This window comes from Heloderma suspectum, chromosome 10 (assembly GCF_057233095.1).
Source record: "Heloderma suspectum isolate Gila_16-S chromosome 10, 16-S_ref, whole genome shotgun sequence".
NCBI classification, from domain to species: Eukaryota; Metazoa; Chordata; class Lepidosauria; order Squamata; family Helodermatidae; genus Heloderma; species Heloderma suspectum.
This window is the reverse complement of record NC_139467.1, coordinates 14,779,941-14,803,038: the sequence shown is the minus strand read 5'-3', so window position 1 is coordinate 14,803,038 and position 23,098 is coordinate 14,779,941. Positions and strand designations below refer to the sequence as shown.

At 44.9% G+C, this 23,098-nt stretch overlaps 1 protein-coding gene across 2 annotated transcripts in view; it reads left to right on the top strand.

Annotated features, from left to right (window-relative positions):
* LOC146337767 (protein RoBo-1-like) overlaps positions 1 to 23,098 on the top strand; it is a 50,662-nt gene that overhangs the window by 7,175 nt on the left and 20,389 nt on the right. Inside the window, exons 6-8 of one of the 2 annotated variants that reach the window (XM_084815223.1) lie at positions 1,736 to 1,936; positions 10,906 to 11,061; positions 18,809 to 20,122. In XM_084815223.1, the coding sequence (XP_084671349.1) occupies positions 1,736 to 1,795 (60 nt within the window). In that variant the 3' untranslated portion in view covers positions 1,796 to 1,936; positions 10,906 to 11,061; positions 18,809 to 20,122. Of the gene's footprint in view, positions 1 to 1,735; positions 1,937 to 10,905; positions 11,062 to 18,808; positions 20,123 to 23,098 lie in introns of those variants that run through there. The other variant, XM_084815224.1, reaches the window with a different exon arrangement.

Sequence of the window (23,098 nt, the reverse complement as noted above, 5' to 3'; positions counted from 1 at the left end):
GATCTCGGTGAGGCCGAATGCCAGTGCATTCAGCCCCCCAAAATCTGTGACGGAACGGCCTGCCCCCCCGCCCCCCCACGGATCCCCCCCGGGATGAGACTTACCTGGGGCTGATGTTCCGGGCGGCGGCAGTGGCGGCTGGTCTTCTAACCGGCTGCCGCCGCCACTATTTGCAGTCTTGTCGTCCCCCCCCCCAATAGATGTGATAGGCTACGAAAAGACTTACGTAGCCTATCACGTCGGGGTAAAAAAAAAAGCGTACACAAATGGCGGTGGCTACGGCCGCCAACATTTGTGTTCCTTATTTTTTGCCATCTTAGTCTACGTAAATATTTAATAAATATAAAGGGGAACGCAAATAGCATAGTGGGCGCTATTTGCATCCCTTTTTGATTCGCCGTTTTAGCCTAAATATTTACGTAGGCTAAAACGGCGAATCAAAAAGGGATGCAAATAGCACCCACTATGCTATTTGTGTTCCCCTTTATTTTCGCCGTAATAGTCTACATAAATATTTACATAGACTAAGATGGCGAAAAATAAGGAACGCAAATGGCGGCGGCCATAGCCGCCATTTGCGCACACATTTTTTTGTTTGTTTACCCAAATCCGGCTGCGGATGGCCCTGGCCTGGGACTGGCCGGCTGCTCTGCGGAGCCACTGTGGAGCACAGCCGGCTGGGCAGGATTCCGGGGGGAGGACCGGATCACCTCCTCCCCCCTTCGAGGATTCTGGGGGGAGGGACGGAACGCCTCCTCCCCACCATGAACATAATCCGCGGAAAGGTAAGTGACTTTCATACATCCCTACTCCCGACCGTCCACAATGCTTCTGGAATGACTCTACAAGGGGGAACATTGTAGCCTGCTGGGCATTGCATTGTGTAGGCCTGTTGCTCCTTGTTGCAGTAGAGCAATTAAGTGTAAGAAAAAGCACCCCCCACAAAAGCTGCTTCGCCACGACATACACCATGACAACAAAACCTACTGTCCATCCTGGATTTTCATGAAATTGCTTTGGTCCGCCAGCAGCACACGAAGGAAGAAAAGCGGAGTATACACTACCTAAACCCCCACTTCCGTGGGTCAAACGGCACTTCAAAGCTGCCATACTTTGGGATTGGGTGGGCGGAGTCCAGCAAGTAGAACTGAAGGTCATCATCCGTGTAGGTGCTGCTCAGAGAATGAGAGAGGCTTGTTCCCTGCTCCTGTCCACACTCCAGGGAAGTTTAATGGAAGCCCGGAATTAAGCCCCTGCAGTTTACTCCACACCTCTCCCCTCTCATCCACCACTGAGATATTTGAAAGGTTAAAACAGCACTACTGCAATGTTGTGAAAGGTTAAAATAGTGCTAATGTGATATTGTGAATGGGGAAAACAGCACTACTGTGATATTGTGAATGGGGAATCGAGCTGGCTTGTTCAGCTTGCTGCTTTAGTCCAGTGATGCTCACCCGGATTGGATTTGGGCTGCCTTCCTCCTATCCCATCCATTTGTTCTCCCCATAAGTTGGGTCAAATTAACATGCGGCTGGCTGTCCAACTGAGGGAAGCCATTGTGGGAGGAGTGGGACAGGACAGGGGTGGTGTTGGTGGCTGTCTGTCTGCAGCAACATGCCCTGATGTGATGAGCTCCTTCCTGCTCCTCCCTGCTGCCACCTTCCCACCTTTCTTGGCTGTCTCAGCCTCTCCTGGGGGCTTTCTGATTACGCTCTGTCCTTTCCCTCCCTTGCAGCCACCTGTTGCTCCCTCCCCAAGGAAGGCAAGGGATAAAACCCTGCACTGGAGCAGCTGAGAGCTCGTCACCTTCGCTCCAGCAATCCAGGAAGAGACCCCAGCTGTGATAATGTGAATGGTGGATTGTGAAAAGCCTAACCTGGACCTGGAGGACATTAACAATTATAGTCTGTTGGTTAACATCCCCTTCTTGGGCAAGGTACGTGAGCAGGTGGTTGCAGGACAACTCCAGGCACTCTTGAAGGAAACGGATTATCTAGACTAATGAGTATGAAAAGGGCTGGTAGTCTCGAGTTGTGTGTTTTTGTGCTTGGGGGAAAGATAAACCAGAAGGTGGAAGCAAACAACATAAACTTCAGCAGACTGTGGGAGTAAAGAAGGGTATTGTCTGAAAAAGCATGATTGGGAGGGCTACTCCCAGAACAAGACTTCAGGCGAGTCTGTCTTCTTCCAAAGGATTCCAAAACCCAGCCCTATGAGAGTTTTCCTGACTGGCTTTGTTTCCCAGGACCCCTCCAACTCCTGCAAGGAAGGGGGCATAATGCAGTGCAGGATGGTGTTGACTAGGAGGTTTCTGTTCTTTAGGCAATAGTGCTCGCAGTTAGGGATGGCAAGCACAGGACAAATGTGACTCCATGCACCCTTGGGATGCGGTGCAAAATGCACTGAATATCTCCAAGATTGCTTATTTATTTTTATTTATTTATTTCATTTCTATACTGCCCAATAGCCGAAGCTCTCTGCTTGCCATTGTACCTGTAATTGCCATCCTTTGTTTCGCTACCCTATTGTGATGGAGCATCCAGATGAGGTCATTTGCCAGATCGAGGGCTGGCATCAATGGTAGGCATGATTGGGCACCTGTCAAGGACCCACATGCCAGCAGGGGCCCACTGACAAGAACACACTAGGATTGCTCCTGCTCCTCACCATTTCAACCTCCTTGTTCACCTGGTCCTTTGACCCAGACAACAGTGGTAGTGAGAAGGAGGAGCAGTAGATGCCGTGGTCTACTTGCTCACTGACTCTCTGTCTGTCAAGCAAGCAAATGGTAACAATGATGAGAAAGAGGATGAGGAGCAATAGCAGGTGTTGGCAATGATAATGTAGACTCACTGAGGGAGGAGGCCCATAGAGGAGGTCTTGTTCAAGTGCTCAAAAACCTGGGGCTGGCACTGGCCAGATTCTTGCATTCCAGTGCTTTCTGTATTGTCGCCCTGTGTTTTCTTCAGACCTCATTTTTGGCCATTTTCTATTGGCAATAAAATATAGTTATGGTGCCAGCCTGTTCAGGGTGGACAAGAAATGTGCTATTGCTGCCTTTGTAGGCAGTTGTTCCCATAATTAAAACATTTGTGTTTGCTGGCGCACCTGTTTTATTGCTCCCTGTTCAGTGTGGCTGAAGGATTCGGGATGAATTGCCCCTCATTAATCAGCTTCTGTTCCTCAGGGGGAGGGGCTTAATTACTGGATTCCTTGCATATTTTTTTCTTTTCTTTCTTTTTATAATGAAATTTTGCCAATAAAAACAATAAAAATAATAATGTGAGGGAAATAATAATTTAAGACACCACCCCTTGCAGAGAACAGGAGCTTATAAGGGGGCAATTCAGCACTAATTTCTAAACCATGGTGAACAGGAAGAAATTAAAAGAGCCAAACTAGCAAACAGGAATCTTTAATTACCATTACAGGGGATTTTTGTTAAATACTTGTAAAAGAAAATACCGCTACAGAAGGATCTTGGCCATGGGGAAGTGCATCACTAGGTAATGCAGCACAAGATTAAGTACTGCATAAAATCTACATTTTAATTCCACTTCCCACAGGGGGTTGGACTTGATGGCCTTGTAGGCCCCTTCCAACCCTACTATTCTGTGATTCCAGCTAATTACAGAAAAGCAGTGCCTCAACAACACTGAAGAGCTATAATGTGAAAGCAACCCAAGAGAAAGTTGTGTTAAGGCCCAGTTTCCCTAACTTCTGAGTAACATGTTGGAGGCTATCTTGCCTCTCTGTCACAGCACATGCTGATCAATTTACAAGAAAGGGAAACTTAAGCCACTTAGCTTGAGTTTCTCTTTCTCATAAACCAGCTGCTTGACTAGGCTGTGCTGTGATGATAAAGGACAGTCATAAACAGGGCGGGATTTCTGTTGGAAAGTTTGTTTAGAATAACAGAGCAGTTAGAGCTGAACTTCCTCTTCCCAAGTTAGGCAGGATGGGCAGCCAGAAGTGGTCAACAACTCATCAGTAATTAGGCCCTGTTGTATTTCTGGCTCATTTTATGTTGGGAAACTGTTGTGCATTGGTTCCAATTTCATCTTCCTTTCCCACCACCACTATAACATCATCACACCCTCTCCTTCAGCCCGTTACAAGAGACCTTTTCAGATGTTTTGAGGAAAGAGGTATCACGGTGACAGGCCTCTCCTGCTCCTTACATGCATTCATTATAATGTGATGGGAGCCCCCTTTTTGGGGAGCCCCCTGTTGAATTCGATGGGACTTATTTCCAGGTGGGTGGGTGTGGGACTGCAGCCTGGATTTCCTTTGAACCTTTGAAGTTGAAGACAGTGTCAGGGCCCAGCTTCAGGACTGCGACTGCGGTGGGCCTTGTAGGTTACAGCTAGAATTTGAGTAGAAGTAGCCTGGAAGGGCTCGGGCCTATTCAGCCTCTGGAATGTCAGAATCGGTGTGAGCTTCTCTCTGTCAGTGTTGTCAGAGCAGAGCCAGGGTGCGTCACCCAACTCTGTCCACCTGCTGGTCTGGCCTTGGCAGGCAGGGAGGCTGGAAGCTGTCCATGAGAGCCTGACGGAGGTGAGGCAGGGTTTGCAGAAGGGTCGCCCAAGTTGAAGCATCACTGCTGGAGGGCTGAGCAGGGATGCCATTCAGGCAGGGGCCTTGCTGAAAGGCTAAAGGCCCTTGTCTGACAAGCGATCTGGAGGGGGTGTCTTACAGTCACACCTTCCCTCTTAAGCTGATGCAAAGGCGAAGAGCGCTTGCAAGGAACATCTCGTCTTCATTGCCTTTGCCTTCTCTGTTTGGGTCCATGATCGTCTGGGCTTTTGGAGGCACTCTGCATATGGACTCCCCCTTGACTGGAACTTTGGATTGCTAAAGACTTGCCATGAAAAGCACTGTGAGGCTGTTCATAGACTTCACCTCTCGTTTGCTGTGGATTGCGTGTCTTTGTCTGTCATCAGCTCGGCGTACTGGCAGGCTGGGTTTGATCTACGACTTTTGGACTTTCCTCTGCCTGGGCTCATGCAGCGTGCAGTGACCAATGCAAAAGTGGTGGCATGGAACTAGGGATGTACGAATCCCTTACCTCGTTCCGCGTGGGGTCATTCGCGGGGGGAGGGGAGGCGCTCCGTTCCTCCCCCCAAAATTCTTCCCGGCCGGCTCTGCTCCGCGGCAATTCCGTGGAGCCATCGGCCGGGGCCGCCCGCGGCCGGACATCTGGCTGCTGGGCTGCGCAGGGATGCAAATGGCAGCCACCGTAGCCGCCGCCATTTGCGTCCCTCTCTTTTGCCATGATATTGATACTCTAATATTGCACATATTTAGCTTTCCCAGCTCCAAAATACGCATATTTGAATATGCACATTTTTTTTAACTTCCTGTTTTGCGCAGAAATCAAAGGCGTGAAAATGGCGGCGCTCACCGAACGGGTTCTCAGTGAGTACTGGGGAATTCACCGAACTCGTGGGTGGCTCGAGTGCAGGTTTGGGGGGATGCGAGCAGAGGCGCTGCTTCAGTGAGTGCCTGGAGAACTCGAACTAGGGTGAGTTCCTACATCCCTAACATGGACTCTCTTTCTAACTGGAACTTTGGATGGCTAAAGACTTGCCCTGAAAAGTACTGTGAGGCTTTCCATAGACTTGAACTCTCGGTTGCTGTGGATTGCGTGTCTTTGTCATCAGCTCAGCGTACTGGCAGGCTGGATTTGATCTATGACTTTTGGACTTTCCTCTGCCTGGGCTCTGCCTGAGCAGAGGGTATTTCCAAGTAACGCCAGAAAGAGTGAAGCGGCTGGTCCAAAACTGAAAGGACACTCAGCTGTGGATGTGTCTGGTGGTGAAAAGAAAATCGGATGCTGTAAAGAACAATATTGTTTAGGAACCTGGAATGTAAGATCAATGAATCAAGGTAAGCTGGAGGTGGTCAAACATGAGATGGCAAGATTGAACATCGACATCTTGGGAATCAGCAAACTAAAATGGACAAGCATGGGTGAATTTAATTCAAGTGACCATCATATCTACTAGTGTGGGCAAGAATCCCTTAGAAGAAATGGAGTAGCACTCATAGTCAACAAAAGGGTGGGAAAAGCAGTACTGGGGTACAATCTTAAAAACGATAGAATGATCTCAGTACGAATCCAAGGCAAACCATTCAACATCACAGTAATTCAAGTCTATGCCCCAACCACTGATGCCGAAGAAGCTGAGGTTGATCGGTTCTATGAAGACCTACAACACCTTCTAGAACTAACACCAAAAAAAGATATCCTCTTCATCATAGGGGATTGGAATGCTAAAGTAGGAAGTCAAGAAATCACTGGGATAACAGGCAGGCACGGCCTTGGTGTACAAAATGAAGCAGGACAAAAGCTAATAGAGTTTTGCCAAGAGAACACGCTGATCATAGCAAACACGCTTTTCCAACAGCACAAGAGGCGACTCTACACATGGACATCACCAGATGGTCAATATCGAAATCAGATTGATTATGTCCTTTGCAGCCAAAGATGGAGAAGCTCTATACAGTCAGTAAAAACAAGACCTGGAGCTGACTGTGGCTCAGATCATGAACTTCTTGTTGCAAAATTTCGGCTGAAATTGAAGAACGTAGGGAAAACCACTAAACCATTCAGGTATGACCTAAATCATATCCCTTATGAATATACAGTGGAGGTGAGGAATAGATTTCAGGGATTAGACCTGATAGACAGAGTGCCTGAGGAACTATGGACAGAGGTCCATAACATTGTTTAGGAGGCAGCAACGAAATCCATCCCAAAGAAAAAGAAATACAAGAAAGCCAAGTGGCTGTCTGATGAGGCTTGACAAGTAGCTGAGGAAAGAAGGGAAGCGAAAAGCAAGGGAGAAAGGGGAAGATATATCCAACTGAATGCAGAGTTCCAGAGAATAGCAAGGAGAGACAAGAAGGCCTTCTTCAATGAACAATGCAAAGAAATCGAGGAAAACAACAGAATGGGAAAGACTAGAGATCTTTTCAAGAAAATCAGAGATCTCAAAGGAATGTTTTGTGCAAAGATGGGCATGATAAAGGACAAAGAAGGCAGGGACCTAACAGAAGCATATGAGATTAAGAAGAGGTGGAAAGAATACACAGAAGAACTATACAGGAAAGATCTGAATGTCCCTGATAGCCATGATAGTGCGGTCACTGAACTGGAGCCGGACATCCTCGAGAGTGAAGTCAAGTGGGCCTTAGGAAGCACTACTAACAACAAAGCTAGCGGAGATGACAGTATTCCAGCTGAGCTATTTTAAGATCCTAAAAGATGGTGCTGTTAAAGTGCTGCACTCAACATGCCAACAAATTTGGAACACTCAACAGTGGCCACAAGACTGGAAAAGGTCAGTTGACATTCCAATTCCAAAGAAGGGCAACGCCAAAGAGTGTTCAAACTACCGCACAATTGCGCTCATTTCACATGCCAGCAAGGTGATGCTCAAAATCCTACAAGCTAGGCTTCAGCAGTATGCGAACCGAGAACTACCGGAAGTACAAGCTGGGTTCCGAAGAGGCAGAGGAACTAGAGATCAAATCGCCAACATTCGCTGGATCATGGAGAAAGCAAGAGAATTCCAGAAAAACACCTCTGCTTCATTGACTACGCTAAAGCCTTTGATTGTGTGGATCACAACAAACTGTGGCAAATTCTTAAAGTGATGGGAGTACCAGACCACCTTACCTGTCTCCTGAGAAACCTGTACGAGGGTCAAGAAGCAACAGTAAGAACCGGACATGGAACAACCGAGTGGTTCAAAATTGGGAAAGGAGTACGACAAGGCTGCATATTGTCACCCTGCTTATTTAACTTATATGCAGAGTACATCATGAGAAACGCCGGGTTGGATGAATCACAGGTCGGAATTAAGATTGCCAGGAGAATTATCAGCAACCTCCGATATGCAGACGATACCACCCTAATGGCAGAAAGTGAAGAGGATCTAAAGAGCCTCTTGTTGAGGGTGAAAGAGGAGAGTGCAAAAGCTGGTTTGAAACTCAACATTAAAAAAACGAAGATCATGGCATCTGGCCCCATCACATCCTGGCATATAGAAGGGGAAGAAATGGAAGCAGTGACAGATTTTACTTTCTTGGGCTCCAAGATCACCGCAGATGGTGACTGTAGCCATGAAATTAAAAGACGCTTGCTCCTTGGGAGGAAAGCTATGGCAAACCTAGACAGCATAGTAAGAAGCAGAGACATCACCTTGCCGACAAAGGTCCATCTAATCAAAGCTATGGTTTTCCCAGTAGTAATGTATGGCTGTGAGAGCTGGACTATAAGGAAGGCTGAGCGCCGAAGAATTGATGCTTTTGAACTGTGGTGCTGGAGAAGACTCGTACGAGTCCCCTGGACTGCAAGGAGGTCAAATCAGTCAATCCTAAAGGAAATCAACCCTGAGTGCTCATTGGAAGGACAGATCCTGAAGCTGAAGCTCAAATATTTTGGCCACCTAATGCGAAGAGAAAACTCTCTGGAAAAGACCCTGATGCTGGGAAAGACTGAAGGCAAAAGGAGAAGGGGACGGTAGAGGATGAGATGGCTAGATAGTATCACCGATGCAATGAATATGAACTTGAGCACACTCCGGGAGAGAGTGGAGGACAGGAAGGCCTGGCGTGCTATGGTCCATGGTGTCACGAAGAGTCGGACATGACTGAACGACTGAACAACAACAACAGCTACTTGGGCTCATGCAGCGTGGAGTGACCAATGCGAAAGCGGTGGCATGAAACTCCTTCCGTGTGTGGGTTTACCCTTCCCTTGGTCTTGATAGGCCTCGGCCATGTAGCCTGCAGTTGTCAACAAAAGATTCAAAAGTGGACTAGCTCTCTGTGGGTGTGGTTTTGTTTAGGTCTTTCAAGAATGTACACCTTAGATTGCCTGAGGAATCATCACTGAGGGATTGCCTGAGGGTGTTGGAACCCATGTATAGATTGCCTGGGTTGGATTACACCAGGAATCCTGAGACCTTTGTGGCTGGGGGCGGTGGAAGTTGTAGTCCAACACATTCAGACAGCACCAAATATGGGAAGGCTGTACTAGAATATATTTGCACCTACCTGCTTTTCCATGTTGCATTTATCTGGAATAATCAGCCCAATTGCACAGTGTGCATTTTGCATCCAGGCAGAAGAGGAGCAATGCCAAGGTAAGGTTGCAGGCATGGAAATTGTGTTATGCTGGTCTGACATAGGGGCTACCCAAATTTTTAGACTGAATGTCTTGTACAAATTGTGTAAGGCCTCATCTACACAGGGCATTAACTCTGGTCCTACTGTGCCCCCCAAGGCAATTGCGGCACATGACGTATGCCTCTCTCCATAACTAGCATGGTTTTTCATGCTGTAAATCTTGCTTTTTTGCAAACTCATTTTGTAAAGGAATATTAATTCCTGTCGCTGCAGCTTCAGTGCGGTTTGGGAATCTGTTTGACCTCAACTGGCTTCACTGCAGGCTGTGGGGAACAGCATTGATTGGTGGAAGGGAAAGTTGTATCCACCGAAAAAGGGTGGGCACAAGGAGAGGAGTGGGCTAAACGTGTTTGCTTGGAAGTAACTAATTGCCTTCAATTACACTTCATTGAGCACAGGAGCGGGGAGAGGTTGGGAGAATTCCTTTTCCTTTGGTTTCAAATATCCACTCTTTCGTAACAGTGGAGGTGTGGAGAAGTTTAATGAGGTTAAAAGCTGATCGCCCTCAAACAGAAAGGGTGGGCATGAGGAGAGGAGGGGACTAAACATGTCTACTCAGAAGTAAGCCATTGCTTTCAATTGCATTTCACTGAGCACAGGAGTGGGGAGAGGGACAGGGAGCAGGCCTCTGCTCGTTCGCCACACCACACCTACGCAGTGGATAACGTTCCGTTTTACTTGCGCGACTACGTCCACTCAACCTTGAATTAATGGGTTTTCAGGCAACGTTTGCCCCGTGAAAGCGGTGTGAAAAAATACAGTGCTTTACTGGCTACGTATGACATGGAAGGAACAAATTCGTATTCCTGAAAATCTGGCTTTAAACGGAATTGCATCATAAAGCTGCTCCATGTAGATGGTGTAGGGATGGACAGACTCACCCAAGTCTGCACTTGGTGGGCACCCGAGGAGTCAACATTGCAGCTTGCCTGCGCAAACCCCCGGAAGGCTCAGCAAGCAGTCCAGGAGCACCTCGCAGCCACCCTTTGCTCCATGGGGGCTCTGGATTTTCATATATCTAATTTCTGCAACATTAGATATATGAAAAGGCTAGAAATGGCCCTTTACAGTTGTCGTTGTGTGCAACATTAGCTCTATGAAAATCTGTCGCCCCCATCTTCCATAAAAATCGTGGCTCGCCTGGAGGATGGGTGGCTGCCAGGCGCGAGCAGATGGGTCCAGTAAGTCCTGGCCGCTCGCGCAGCTGGGTGGGCAGGGGTGGTGGCTTGCAGAGCGAGGTTCTGAGAGGTGAGTGGGGTGGGTGGAGTGCAGTGGACCTCTGGACCCAGTTGGGCATCCGTGACATCCCTAAGCTGGGGCCTAAGACTTTTTATTGTTTCAGCTGGCTTTTCAAGGCTGCCGGTCAGTGTGGTACATGGCTGGATTTTTAATATTTGAAATGGTTTCCATGCTCATAGATCATTTCTAAACTGTCAGCAAGCCTGGATGCTTCTTTCGGGCATGCTCTCATCTGCACAAATAAATCTCAGTGTGTTTGTTTGTTTGTTTTGCAAAACCTTGGATATTCCTGACACATCTAGAAAACAAATAATTCTGATGAGACTGAACTTGGTTGATTATGAAACTATTGTGCCTTGTTGAACATCCCCTCACCCCACCACCTTGATGGGTGGACCAGATTGGGGTGTTTGCTGTGGTTTTCAGAAAAAACAACAACAATGTTCTTCCACTTTCATTTTGAATCAGACTTCAGACTCTTCTCGGTATCAGTAGACAGAAACAACAGACGAAGGTTTCTTGGAGAGAGGAGGAAAAGGTATCTAACCAAATAACCTTCCATCTTGTGATTTCATGGCATCCACTGTTTCTTTGGCTTTTGAAAGCAACCCTTGGCCATAATCGGTAAGCTGGTCTCTCTTGATCTCAGACTTCTTTACTTGCTTCCCTGTATTTCAGTGTCTCCTGCTATGTCTTTCACATTGAAAGGTGTTTCAACAAGTGCTATTACCAAATGTATATTATAGTGCAGCCGAAGTATTTCACTAAGGGAATAGAATGAAGTCCTCTTACAGATGTTCTGCTGGGTGTAATGTGCATGTCTGTACGCAGGTGTGCACAGGAGGGAAGTGGTATTGTGCTGGCAGGCTGTGCCCTGAACTACATTTATCCATTCTTACGCCTGAAGAGTCCGTATGCGCAGGGCCATAGACACTGTGGGCTCTCAACAGACGTCATAATAAACGCCAGGAGATCAGGATGGAGTATGCACCATGATGATGCTTTTGGCTCACATACTTTCTGTATATCCAGAGTCAAATATTGGTAAGGGACTTCAATCACACTTGAAGAGGAGGTCCCCTTAATGTGATTTGGGTGTTTCTTTGCAGAGTGGGCAATGTTTGAACGCCGACACTATTCCTAATTTAGTTTAGGATACTGAGTGGGTGGTAGGTTTAACTGCAAAGTGCAAAGGCTCTTTGTTATATCCAAGATCAAATTGCAAATGAGCAGTATGCTTGAAAAGCATTTGTTGAGGCTGCTTTCTATGCCTCATAATAATTACTGCAGGATGTTCAAAACAGGGCAGATACTCATCCTTTTGAGATTTATATGAATGAGACTGGAACTGGTTTCTAGCAGTGGCCACTGTCTGGAGCCCGAGACTCCATCCCACAGAGATGAGGACAGCTTTCTTTTCACAAAAACATATGCTTCAAGTTGGCTTTTGACTGAAGTCTTCTGACTGTACCTGATTCATCTGATGATCATAGGATTTTTTTTAAAAAAATTCCGGCCCTGAATTTTTTATATGTTGTAGACTTCTCTGAGTAACCAGAAAAGCAGCATAAGCATTTAAATTAGGCAAAGGAATTTATGCTTTTGTCACAGATAGCTAATGCACAGGAGCACTTAATTGGTTTTATAGCACTAATTCAGTTCAGTTCAATTCTATTATTTATAACCCTAGGTCATCACAATATAACAGAGATATCCAATGTAGTACAAAGGTAAAAGTGAACAAATTAAACATAGATGAGAGAAAAAGGTTAAATCCAAAACTAACAATCTTAACCTAAAAATAAAGGTTCATTTTATAAATGTAGCTGTTAACCAAACCAAGGATAAAACAAATAAGGCAAAACAACAACAACAATCAATTTTCTCATCTGCAGCCTTTTACATCTTCCGTATACAATTTGGCATGGACCTTAGTGACATTACAAAAGTAGCAACTCTTCTAAAAAGTATTTTAGTCTTTGGTGAAAAGCAAGAAGTCTATCTTCTGGCAAACTGACCAGTTTGCTCCTTTTGATTAAGCAAGTCAACAAGAGCTTTCTTTCTGAAATCTTGCATCCTAGAAAAATTAAACAAATAATGAGGCAGGTTCTCAAGCTCATCAGATCCACAATGACAAAAGCATAAATGGCAAGGTTTCGAGGCCAGCTTATATGGAAGCGAGCCAAAGTCTGGGGGGCCATGGTGATGAAAGCAGCAAGCTCCACCTCCCAGATGGGTTACTCCGACATCCCTAGGCATAACCATATGCATGTTTAGACAGAAAAAAGTCCTACAACTCCCAGCATGCCCAAGCCAGCATGGCTTGCTGGGCAATGCTGGGAGTTGTAGGACTTTTTTTTCTGTCTAAATATGCATAGGAGTGCATCCTTATCTTGTCTACCATCATGGACTGTAAATGGCCTGAACTGAAACCTGGCAAGTTGGTTCCTTCTTCAGATTGTACTTTTCAATATTAAATAAATAGTCCTCTGGACCTGGGGTATATTTAAGTCAATTATGGTGGGGGTGGGGTGGATGGAATATCTCTACAATCTTAAGTGAGGCAAAAATTTCCTGAAAAAAACATATTATTGGTGCATAATTTAAATTCCTTATTCACTAGAACATGATTTCTCTGAAGGAAAGAAATCTCTAAATAGCTCTGTGTATAGTCCTGAAATTTACCCAAGTGCCAGATGTGATTCAACTGCCTGTCCAACCACATGCCTCCATGCTTGAGCTGTCGCCCAGAGCAAACGATGTAATCCAGATGGAGCATGGCAAGAACTTTGCCTTTGCTACACAAGCAAACAGAGAATTCCCCTTTGGAAATGAAGCAGCAGCAGAGAACCTTAATTAGGGCCAAACTGGACAAGATGACAGAAATCCATGCTTCTATCTCAGGTCTCCTTAGAGATATAATCATGGCCACAGTTTATATTGACCCTTGCTCTGGTCTCCTTAGAGATACAGCCATGACCACAATTTATATTGACCCTTGCTCTGGTCTCCTTAGAGATACAGCCATGGCCACAGTTTATATTGACCCTTGCTCTGGTCTCCTTAGAGATACAACCATGGCCACAATTTATATTGACCCTTGCTCTGGTCTCCTTAGAGATACAGCCATGGCCACAGTTTATATTGACCCTTGCTCTGGTCTCCTTAGAGATACAATCATGGCCACAATTTATATTGACCCTTGCTCTGGTCTCCTTAGAGATACAATCATGGCCACAGTTTATATTGACCCTTGCTCTGGTCTCCTTAGAGATACAATCATGGCCACAGTTTATATTGACCCTTGCTCTGGTCTCCTTAGAGATACAATCATGGCCACAATTTATATTGACCCTTGCTCTGGTCTCCTTAGAGATACAGCCATGGCCACAATTTATATTGACCCTTGCTCTGGTCTCCTTAGAGATACAGCCATGGCCACAATTTATATTGACCGTTGCTCTGGTCTCCTTAGAGATACAGCCATGGCCACAATTTATATTGACCCTTGCTCTGGTCTCCTTAGAGATACATCCATGGCCACAATTTATATTGACCCTTGCTCTGGTCTCCTTAGAGATACAGCCATGGCCACAATTTATATTGACCCTTGCTCTGGTCTCCTTAGAGATACAGCCATGGCCACAGTTTATATTGACCCTTGCTCTGGTCTCCTTAGAGATACAGCCATGGCCACAGTTTATATTGACCCTTGCTCTGGTCTACTTAGAGATACAGCCATGGCCACAATTTATATTGACCCTTGCTCTGGTCTCCTTAGAGATTCAGCCATGGCCACAATTTATATTGACCCTTGCTCTGGTCTCCGTAGAGATACAGCCATGGCCACAATTTATATTGACCCTTGCTCTGGTCTAGTTAGATACAATCATGGCCACAATTTATATTGACCTTTGCTCTGTTCTACTTAGATACAAACATGGCCACAATTTATATTGACTCTTGCTCTGGTCTACTTAGAGATACAACCATGGCCACAATTTATATTGACCCTTGCTCTGGTCTACTTAGAGATAGAATCATGGCCACAATTTATATTGACCCTTGCTCTGGTCTCCTTAGAGATACAGCCATGGCCACAATTTATATTGACCCTTGCTCTGGTCTACTTAGAGATAGAATCATGGCCACAATTTATATTGATCCTTGCTCTGGTCTCCTTAGAGATACAACCATGGCCACAATTTATATTGACCCTTGCTCTGGTCTACTTAGAGATACAACCATGGCCACAATTTATATTGACCCTTGCTCTGCTCTACTTAGATACAATCATGGCCACAATTTATATTGACTCTTGCTCTGGTCTACTTAGAGATACAACCATGGCCACAATTTATATTGACCCTTGCTCTGGTCTACTTAGAGATAGAATCATGGCCACAGTCTATATTGACCCTTGCTCTGCTCTACTTAGATACAATCACGGCCACAATTTATATTGACTCTTGCTCTGGTCTACTTAGAGATACAACCATGGCCACAATTTATATTGACCCTTGCTCTGGTCTACTTAGAGATACAACCACGGCCACAATTTATATTGACCCTTGCTCTGGTCTACTTAGATACAATCATGGCCACAATTTGTATTGACTCTTGCTCTGGTCTACGTAGAGATACAACCATGGCCACAATTTATATTGACCCTTGCTCTGGTCTATTAAGATACAACCATTGCCACAATTTATACTGACCCTTGCTCTGGTCTACTTAGATACAATCATGGCCACAATTTATACTGACCCTTGCTCTGGTCTACTTAGAGATAGAATCATGGCCACAATTTATATTGACCCTTGCTCTGGTCTCCTTAGAGATACAGCCATGGCCACAATTTATATTGACCCTTGCTCTGGTCTACTTAGAGATAGAATCATGGCCACAATTTATATTGATCCTTGCTCTGGTCTACTTAGAGACAGAATCATGGCCACAATTTATATTGACCCTTGCTCTGGTCTCCTTAGAGATACAGCCATGGCCACAATTTATATTGACCCTTGCTCTGGTCTCCTTAGAGATACATCCATGGCCACAATTTATATTGACCCTTGCTCTGGTCTCCTTAGAGATACAGCCATGGCCACAATTTATACTGACCCTTGCTCTCGTCTCCTTAGAGATACAGCCATGGCCACAATTTATATTGACCCTTGCTCTGGTCTCCTTAGAGATACAGCCATGGCCACAGTTTATATTGACTCTTGCTCTGGTCTACTTAGAGATACAGCCATGGCCACAATTTATATTGACCCTTGCTCTGGTCTCCTTAGAGATACAGCCATGGCCACAGTTTATATTGACCATTGCTCTGGTCTCCGTAGAGATACAACCATGGCCACAATTTATATTGACCCTTGCTCTGGTCTACTTAGAGATTCAGCCATGGCCACAATTTATATTGACCCTTGCTCTGGTCTACTTAGAGATACAGCCATGGCCACAATTTATATTGACCCTTGCTCTGGTCTCCTTAGAGATACAGCCATGGCCACAGTTTATATTGACTCTTGCTCTGGTCTACTTAGAGATACAGCCATGGCCACAATTTATATTGACCTTTGCTCTGTTCTCCTTAGATACAAACATGGCCACAATTTATATTGACTCTTGCTCTGGTCTACTTAGAGATACAACCATGGCCACAATTTATATTGACCCTTGCTCTGGTCTACTTAGAAATAGAATCATGGCCACAGTTTATATTGACCCTTGCTCTGGTCTCCTTAGAGATACAGCCATGGCCACAATTTATATTGACCCTTGCTCTGGTCTACTTAGAGATAGAATCATGGCCACAATTTATATTGATCCTTGCTCTGGTCTCCTTAGAGATACAACCATGGCCACAATTTATATTGACCCTTGCTCTGGTCTACTTAGAGATACAACCATGGCCACAATTTATATTGACCCTTGCTCTCCTCTACTTAGATACAATCATGGCCACAATTTATATTGACTCTTGCTCTGGTCTACTTAGAGATACAACCATGGCCACAATTTATATTGACCCTTGCTCTGGTCTACTTAGAGATAGAATCATGGCCACAGTCTATATTGACCCTTGCTCTGCTCTACTTAGATACAATCACGGCCACAATTTATATTGACTCTTGCTCTGGTCTACTTAGAGATACAACCATGGCCACAATTTATATTGACCCTTGCTCTGGTCTACTTAGAGATACAACCATGGCCACAATTTATATTGACCCTTGCTCTGGTCTACTTAGATACAATCATGGCCACAATTTGTATTGACTCTTGCTCTGGTCTACGTAGAGATACAACCATGGCCACAATTTATATTGACCCTTGCTCTGGTCTACTAAGATACAACCATGGCCACAATTTATACTGACCCTTGCTCTGGTCTACTTAGATACAATCATGGCCACAATTTATATTGACCCTTGCTCTGGTCTCCTTAGAGATACAGCCATGGCCACAATTTATATTGACCCTTGCTCTGGTCTACTTAGAGATAGAATCATGGCCACAATTTATATTGATCCTTGCTCTGGTCTCTGTAGAGATACAACCATGGCCACAATTTATATTGACCCTTGCTCTGGTCTACTTAGAGATAGAATCATGGCCACAATTTATATTGACCCTTGCTCTGGTCTCCTTAGAGATACAGCCATGGCCAGAATTTATATTGACCCTTGCTCTGGTCTAGTTAGATACAATCATGGCCACAATTTATATTGACCCCTGCTCTCAAGCACATATTGGAACTCTCAGGTAGGCATGCATGACTCTGTCCATTTCAGTTTCTTCAGCTTTCAGGCATTTTGAAGCATCACTGCATTCTGTCCCATTTCTGCATCATTTTGTGATTTGGGGGGTGAAAACACTGGCATAAAATGCATACACCTTTGTACACATTTCCCCAATATATTCATTTTTTGTATTTATTTCTGGCCTTATATGCATTTTTATGTGTGATTTTGCCTAATGCATACATTTTGCACACAATTTTGATTAGGAACACTGCATCACAAAACTCAGAGATGTGTGAAAACTGAAGAGTAATTTCTTCCTGGTTGTTGCATTAATTTGGGAAGTGCCAGTCAGGTCTATTCATATTAAAGTGCAGTGTGAACAAATTTCTCCCCATCCACACTCTCAGGTCCCACCAAAGACAGACTACAGAACCAATTAAAAACATGAATTGTCCTTAAATTGGCAAAAATGGGTATTCATTTTGGGTTCAGTGGTTCACAAGATGCACATTCCCTACAGGTAAACTTGGTAGTGTTGCCCACTGGTAGAAGGGTTGGGGCCATTTTGATCTTAACCTATGATAGGCCACAGTGTAGGACCTCTGATGCTGTGCTTTGGGACTCAGGTAGGTCCATGCGGGTACAAGTAGTCCTTTGAATAACTGGTCCTAGGTTGTTTAAAGGTCAGTAATCATGTTTGGAAACAAGGTAACAGCCAATTTAACTGATGTAAGATTGATGAAGTATGTGCTGACCATCTTCCTATGACCATCATCTAGGCAGCTATAATTTGGACCAGTGGCAGTTTCTGAACTGTCTTCAAAAGCAGCCCCATGTAATACATCTGATATGGATCTAGTTTTCCAGTGATGGAAATATGCCTTGATAAAATCTATTTTTCCCCACTATGTTGATTCTAATGTTCTGCCAGGATTGATTTTGAGTGTATGGAGATAGTTAGCAATTCAGACTCAGAAGAGGAACAGCAAGAACCAGGGGAGGCATCTTCCACAGCCAGTTCAGATATGGTTAGGTGTGCTTCTCAGGATGCTAGCACCCAGATGGCTGGGCCTGAAGCCCCCCCTCCTCCGTGAGAATCCAGGAAGAGGAGGAGGAGAGCACGGGGCGTGACCTGAGAGATGCTAGACTGTGGTGCAGAGTGAAGTGGGAAAAGTTAGAGGTGAGCCCAGACGGTCGACCCAGTTGGCGATACGTGAGGGTCGACGTAGGGGAGCATCAATGGATGGGAAGGGTTTCCCTCCCTAAGTTATTCTAGCCAGCAAGTCTCTGTTCAAACTGCTAGCAACATTGTAGTTCCCATTTGGATTCCCTGCTGTTATTCCTTCGTAGCCTGAGAGTCTTCGGGGATTTGCATCTGTAATGAACCTGTTGATAGTGAATTAAAGATGTGAGACTGAAACCTCTCTTCTTGTGTGTGTGCATGAGGAAGGTGGGGGCCAAGGGAACGTGGCATGTTCAAATGATTTAAGGGCTCTACACTTAAAGGCAGCCAAAAAAGAATTTACCATAAATATAAAAATAATGTTGAATAAATAAATACAATTTTCTTTGACAATTATCGACTAAACACTCGTAATATTTCTTGTCTTTCTCAGATCAGCAGAACAACCAGCAAGTACCACCATGGGTAGTTCCAACCGAAAACTAACAATAAGCAATAACCTTGAAAACCTGAAGGTTGCTAGGGAGCAAGGAAATCTTGAAGATCTGGCAAATGAAATCCGTCATGAGTTGGATTTTTTTAGAAAAGACCTCACTTGACATTGCTATCACAGGCGTGTCAGGGGCTGGTAAATCATCCCTTGTTAATGCCTTTCGGGGCATGAAAGATGATGAAACAGGTTCATCTGAGACTGGGGTGACACAAACTACAATGAAGCCAATTGGATATCCACACCCTGTCTTCCCAAAAGTAACTATGTGGGATCTACCAGGAATCGGGACTCGTGAGTTTAAAGCAAAAGAATACATAAAGAACATGGACTTTAACAAGTATGATTTCTTCATCATTGTTGCCGCAGAACGCTTCACTGAGCATGATGCCGAGCTTGCCTGTGAAATTAAGAAGATGAACAGGAAGTTTTTCTATGTGCTCACCAAAGTGGATGTCAGCATAGCAGCAGAAAAAAAGAAAACAAACTTCAGTGAAGAAAAAACCCTTGCGAAGATTAGGGATTATTGCTGTGCTAATTTGAAAGAGGAGGGAGAAACTTCTCCAAGGGTTTTTCTAGTATCGAGGTAGAATTTGAACATATATGATTTCCCCCATCAGCAAGATACCTTGGTGAATGAACTGAATGAGCTCAAGAGACAGGCCATAGTTTTGGCCCTGTCAGCATACTCAAGTGAAATCCTGAAAAAGAAAAAGGCTCTTATGGAGCACCTTGCATGGAAACGAGCACTTGTGCCTTGTTTTCACGGAGCAGTTCTGCTCCCATCTCTTTCTATCCTTTCTAATACTGTCATCTTGTTGGACACATTAAAACTGTTCTACAAGGTCTTTGGTTTGGATGAAAATTCCCTCTGTAGACTTGCAAATTGGGTTGGCAAGCCTACTGATGAGGTGAGGTCTCCTATCAAAAAGACCCCAAAGGACAGTGACATCACCCTAGAGTGGGTAACCGCTCTCTTCTCTGAAATAATGCTTGAAACAAAACCACATCTATCACAGATGGTAGAAGAGAATTTGGGCTTCAGTCCCCGCTTGGGCTCCCCAAACATTCAAGAACGTTCTTTCATATTCACATTCCTCCTGCTGATCACCTTTCTGAAGAGAATTGAAGAAGATGCTGCGCATGTTTGGGCAAAAGCTGCTGAGAGTGAAGAATCCCAAGTAAAGATGCAAGATGCCCATCTGGAAAGAGAGGTTGAGGCCACCAAAAGTCAAGCATAAGAAAAGAAAGGAAATGGTATTTCAATTGGTCATTGGAACCCCTTTTTCTTTTTTCTTCTAAACAAATATTCTAGATGGAGTCTGTTTCGGGTGGACTTCCAAGTGTGGTGGACTTTGTGAACCTGACATTAAGAAGCCTCACAGAGAATGTGAGAAACCCATTGTCACAGCGAGTTAGTTACAGAGATACTTGTGAGGTTCTCCCAAGCCAGGCTCAGATACAAACTTTGGAGGCTTAAAAAAAAAGCCATCTGAGATGAATGGTGACCTTTCAAAGACCTCAAATTCTTCTCTGACTTGGGTAGAAAACTAAACTAGAGAAGATCCCCACTAGCTCTCCTTGCCCCCACTCCTACGAGCCCTGGGGAGGCACATGTGGAGAGGGGAGAAGGAAGGTTTTTCCCCTCCATCCTTCCCTGGCTATTGTACTGGGTGACTCTGGGGAATGTAGTTCTCCCAAGGGCTGCTGCACCCCTCAGACCTATGTTCCCCATGGTACTCTGGGTGTTGTGCCCTAGTGCACTGTAGATCCAGTGCATCAGAGTGACATCAAGAGAGGGTTGCAGAAGAAAAACCTCCATCCTCTCCCCCACATTCTCCCTGCTGCTCCTGCTGCTTGGCAAGTAAAAGGGAAGGGGGTGATTTGGGATGGTGGCATTGGCAGGGATAAGCTACGGCATTTGTCCAAGATCTCAGTTTGGCTGAGGGTGGTGGTGGTGGGGTTAACTTCTGTTTTAATTCAAGGTGGTCTTGGAAGGTCTGCCCTATCCCTAGTCAGGAATGTAACATGTTAAATTGCAAAAAAATAATGAAAAGCCATATAGGGGTCCATCACAAGGAGCTTTTATCCTGCTATTGAGATGGCTCTGTCATGGAAGTTTGTGGGCTCTTTAGATGACGCTGTTATCCTCCAGGGCATCTCCCACAATTTCCCCCAGCCTATCCCATGTTTTCCTCAAACACAATAAATGTGGTATTTTTTTCCAGTCCATGGAACAGGAGCGCCATGACCACCCCGTGAAATTCTCCAATGGTTGGAGAAACCGCTGTGTCTGCCTGCTGTGGGCGTTTGTTTTCAGTTGCTGGAAGCACGTGTGGTCAGGATGATGAAGGCATTGAGGATGGGAGTGGGGCGTGCAGGAGCAGATTTGATAGGCACGAGGGCAAGAATTGCCTACCAATTGAAACTCCTTCCTCTGCTCAAGTCTTGCTAAGGACTTTCCTCCCCCAGGTGTCTGCTATGTAAATGCTTGAGCACATTTCTCAGTTGGAGGGAGAAGAGGGTAAAATGCTCCCCTGCAATGAAGGGAGACACATCTGATCCCCCAGCCCACCAAGCTCAGAAGCAATGTCCTCTGTTGATTCAGAGCACCCCATTAAGTTCAGTGGGGCTTACTCCCAAGTAAGTGTGCTGAGGGTTGCAGACTTATGGGGTGATCTTATGTCTACTCAGAAGTAAGTCCCATTGAGTTCAATGGGGTTTACTGCCACATAAGTGTGCCGAAGGTTGCAGATTTACAGCACAGTCTTACATTTTGTGTCTTCTCAGAAGTAAGTCAGAGGTTTCCTGGGGGCTGCGAGCTATGAAAACAAGACTCCCCCTGCCCTCCTTTGCTCACATGCCAGGGAGGGAGGAAGGCACTCCCTCAGTTCAAACCATGTGTCTGTGGTGTAAAGGAGCCCTTCCTAATCCCACAAAGAAACTGAAAGCAGGAAACTCCGGAAAGGATCTGGAATTTTGCTGTTTTTTTGCTTAATGTAGAAACACCCAATCATCTGTAAACCATTTCCTGAGTGACCCAACATGCCTTCATTTTTAAGTGGCAGGACTGCATGTTCCTAGAGTTGGTTGATCTTTGTTTCACCCAACTCCTGTTTTCTATCGATGTTGTTAGTATTGATTGACCTTTGCTCCTTCTCAGACCTACCTGCCCCTGATGCCCCACTGTGCCTAAAGCAAGGTATGTCGTAGTCTCAGTTTTGCATGATGTTCTTATACATGTGCGACCAAGGCTTCTGTTATTGGAATAAGTGAAGCAGTGTGCTTCTTGGATTCCTTGCTGCATCTTTTGCCAGAAGGGGAGAGAGTCAGTTGATTTCTAGCTCAGCTGTTGACTTCAGCTATGGATCTTCTACAGTGATATAAGATGTAACCGTCCTGCTTATTTTATCAGTTAAGGCAAGTATTAAGGTGGAATCAACATTTTGCTCTATTTTTTTCCTTTGATTGCAATCCATTGTGCTTTGTTAATAAATGTATTAACACAATTTCCAGCTCAGAATTTCCTTCCTCCTCTCCCCTCTGCTCATGGTTTCTATCTTCCTCCTCTCCCCCCACTGTAATGTAATGATTCTGATTATGTTGTTGGTATTGTTTATTTCATTCATAAAAATAAAATAAAAATAGATTCAAAAAAGAAAAGAAAACAAAAGAAAAGAAACAAATACAGGCAACTGTACTTCATTGGAACTTAATCAAAAGTTTGAAGTGCCTCAGCATAGGAAATGGATGAAAACCATGGTGCCATAATATCATTCTTCAAGTTAGGATTCCTTGCTCACTGCACTTGCTGAGTAAGTTTATACATATTCATAGTCTCCCAAATTGTTTGAGCCTACTGCTCTTTAGCTGGCTGCATTGGTGACTTCCAAATACATGCTACATGACTTTACAGCTGTATACAATTGCTTAAGAAGGTCTTTCTGCAGGAATTCAGATCACTAGGTTCAAGAATATGAAGCAGCATTGCTTTAGGAGTTACAAGTGGTCTAACATGAAGAAATTCCTGACAGTAATCAACAACCATGTTCCAACACTCCCACACCGTAGAACATTCCCACCAAAGATGAAAGTATGAACCAATATGACTTCACCCCTTCCAGCTATATTGGCTATAATTTGGATGTATTAGGTGAAGCCTTGCAGGAGTAATGTACTGTCAGGGTGGAAACTAAGCCAATAGAGCCCCAGAGCAGTTCTGATTCTGAGGAG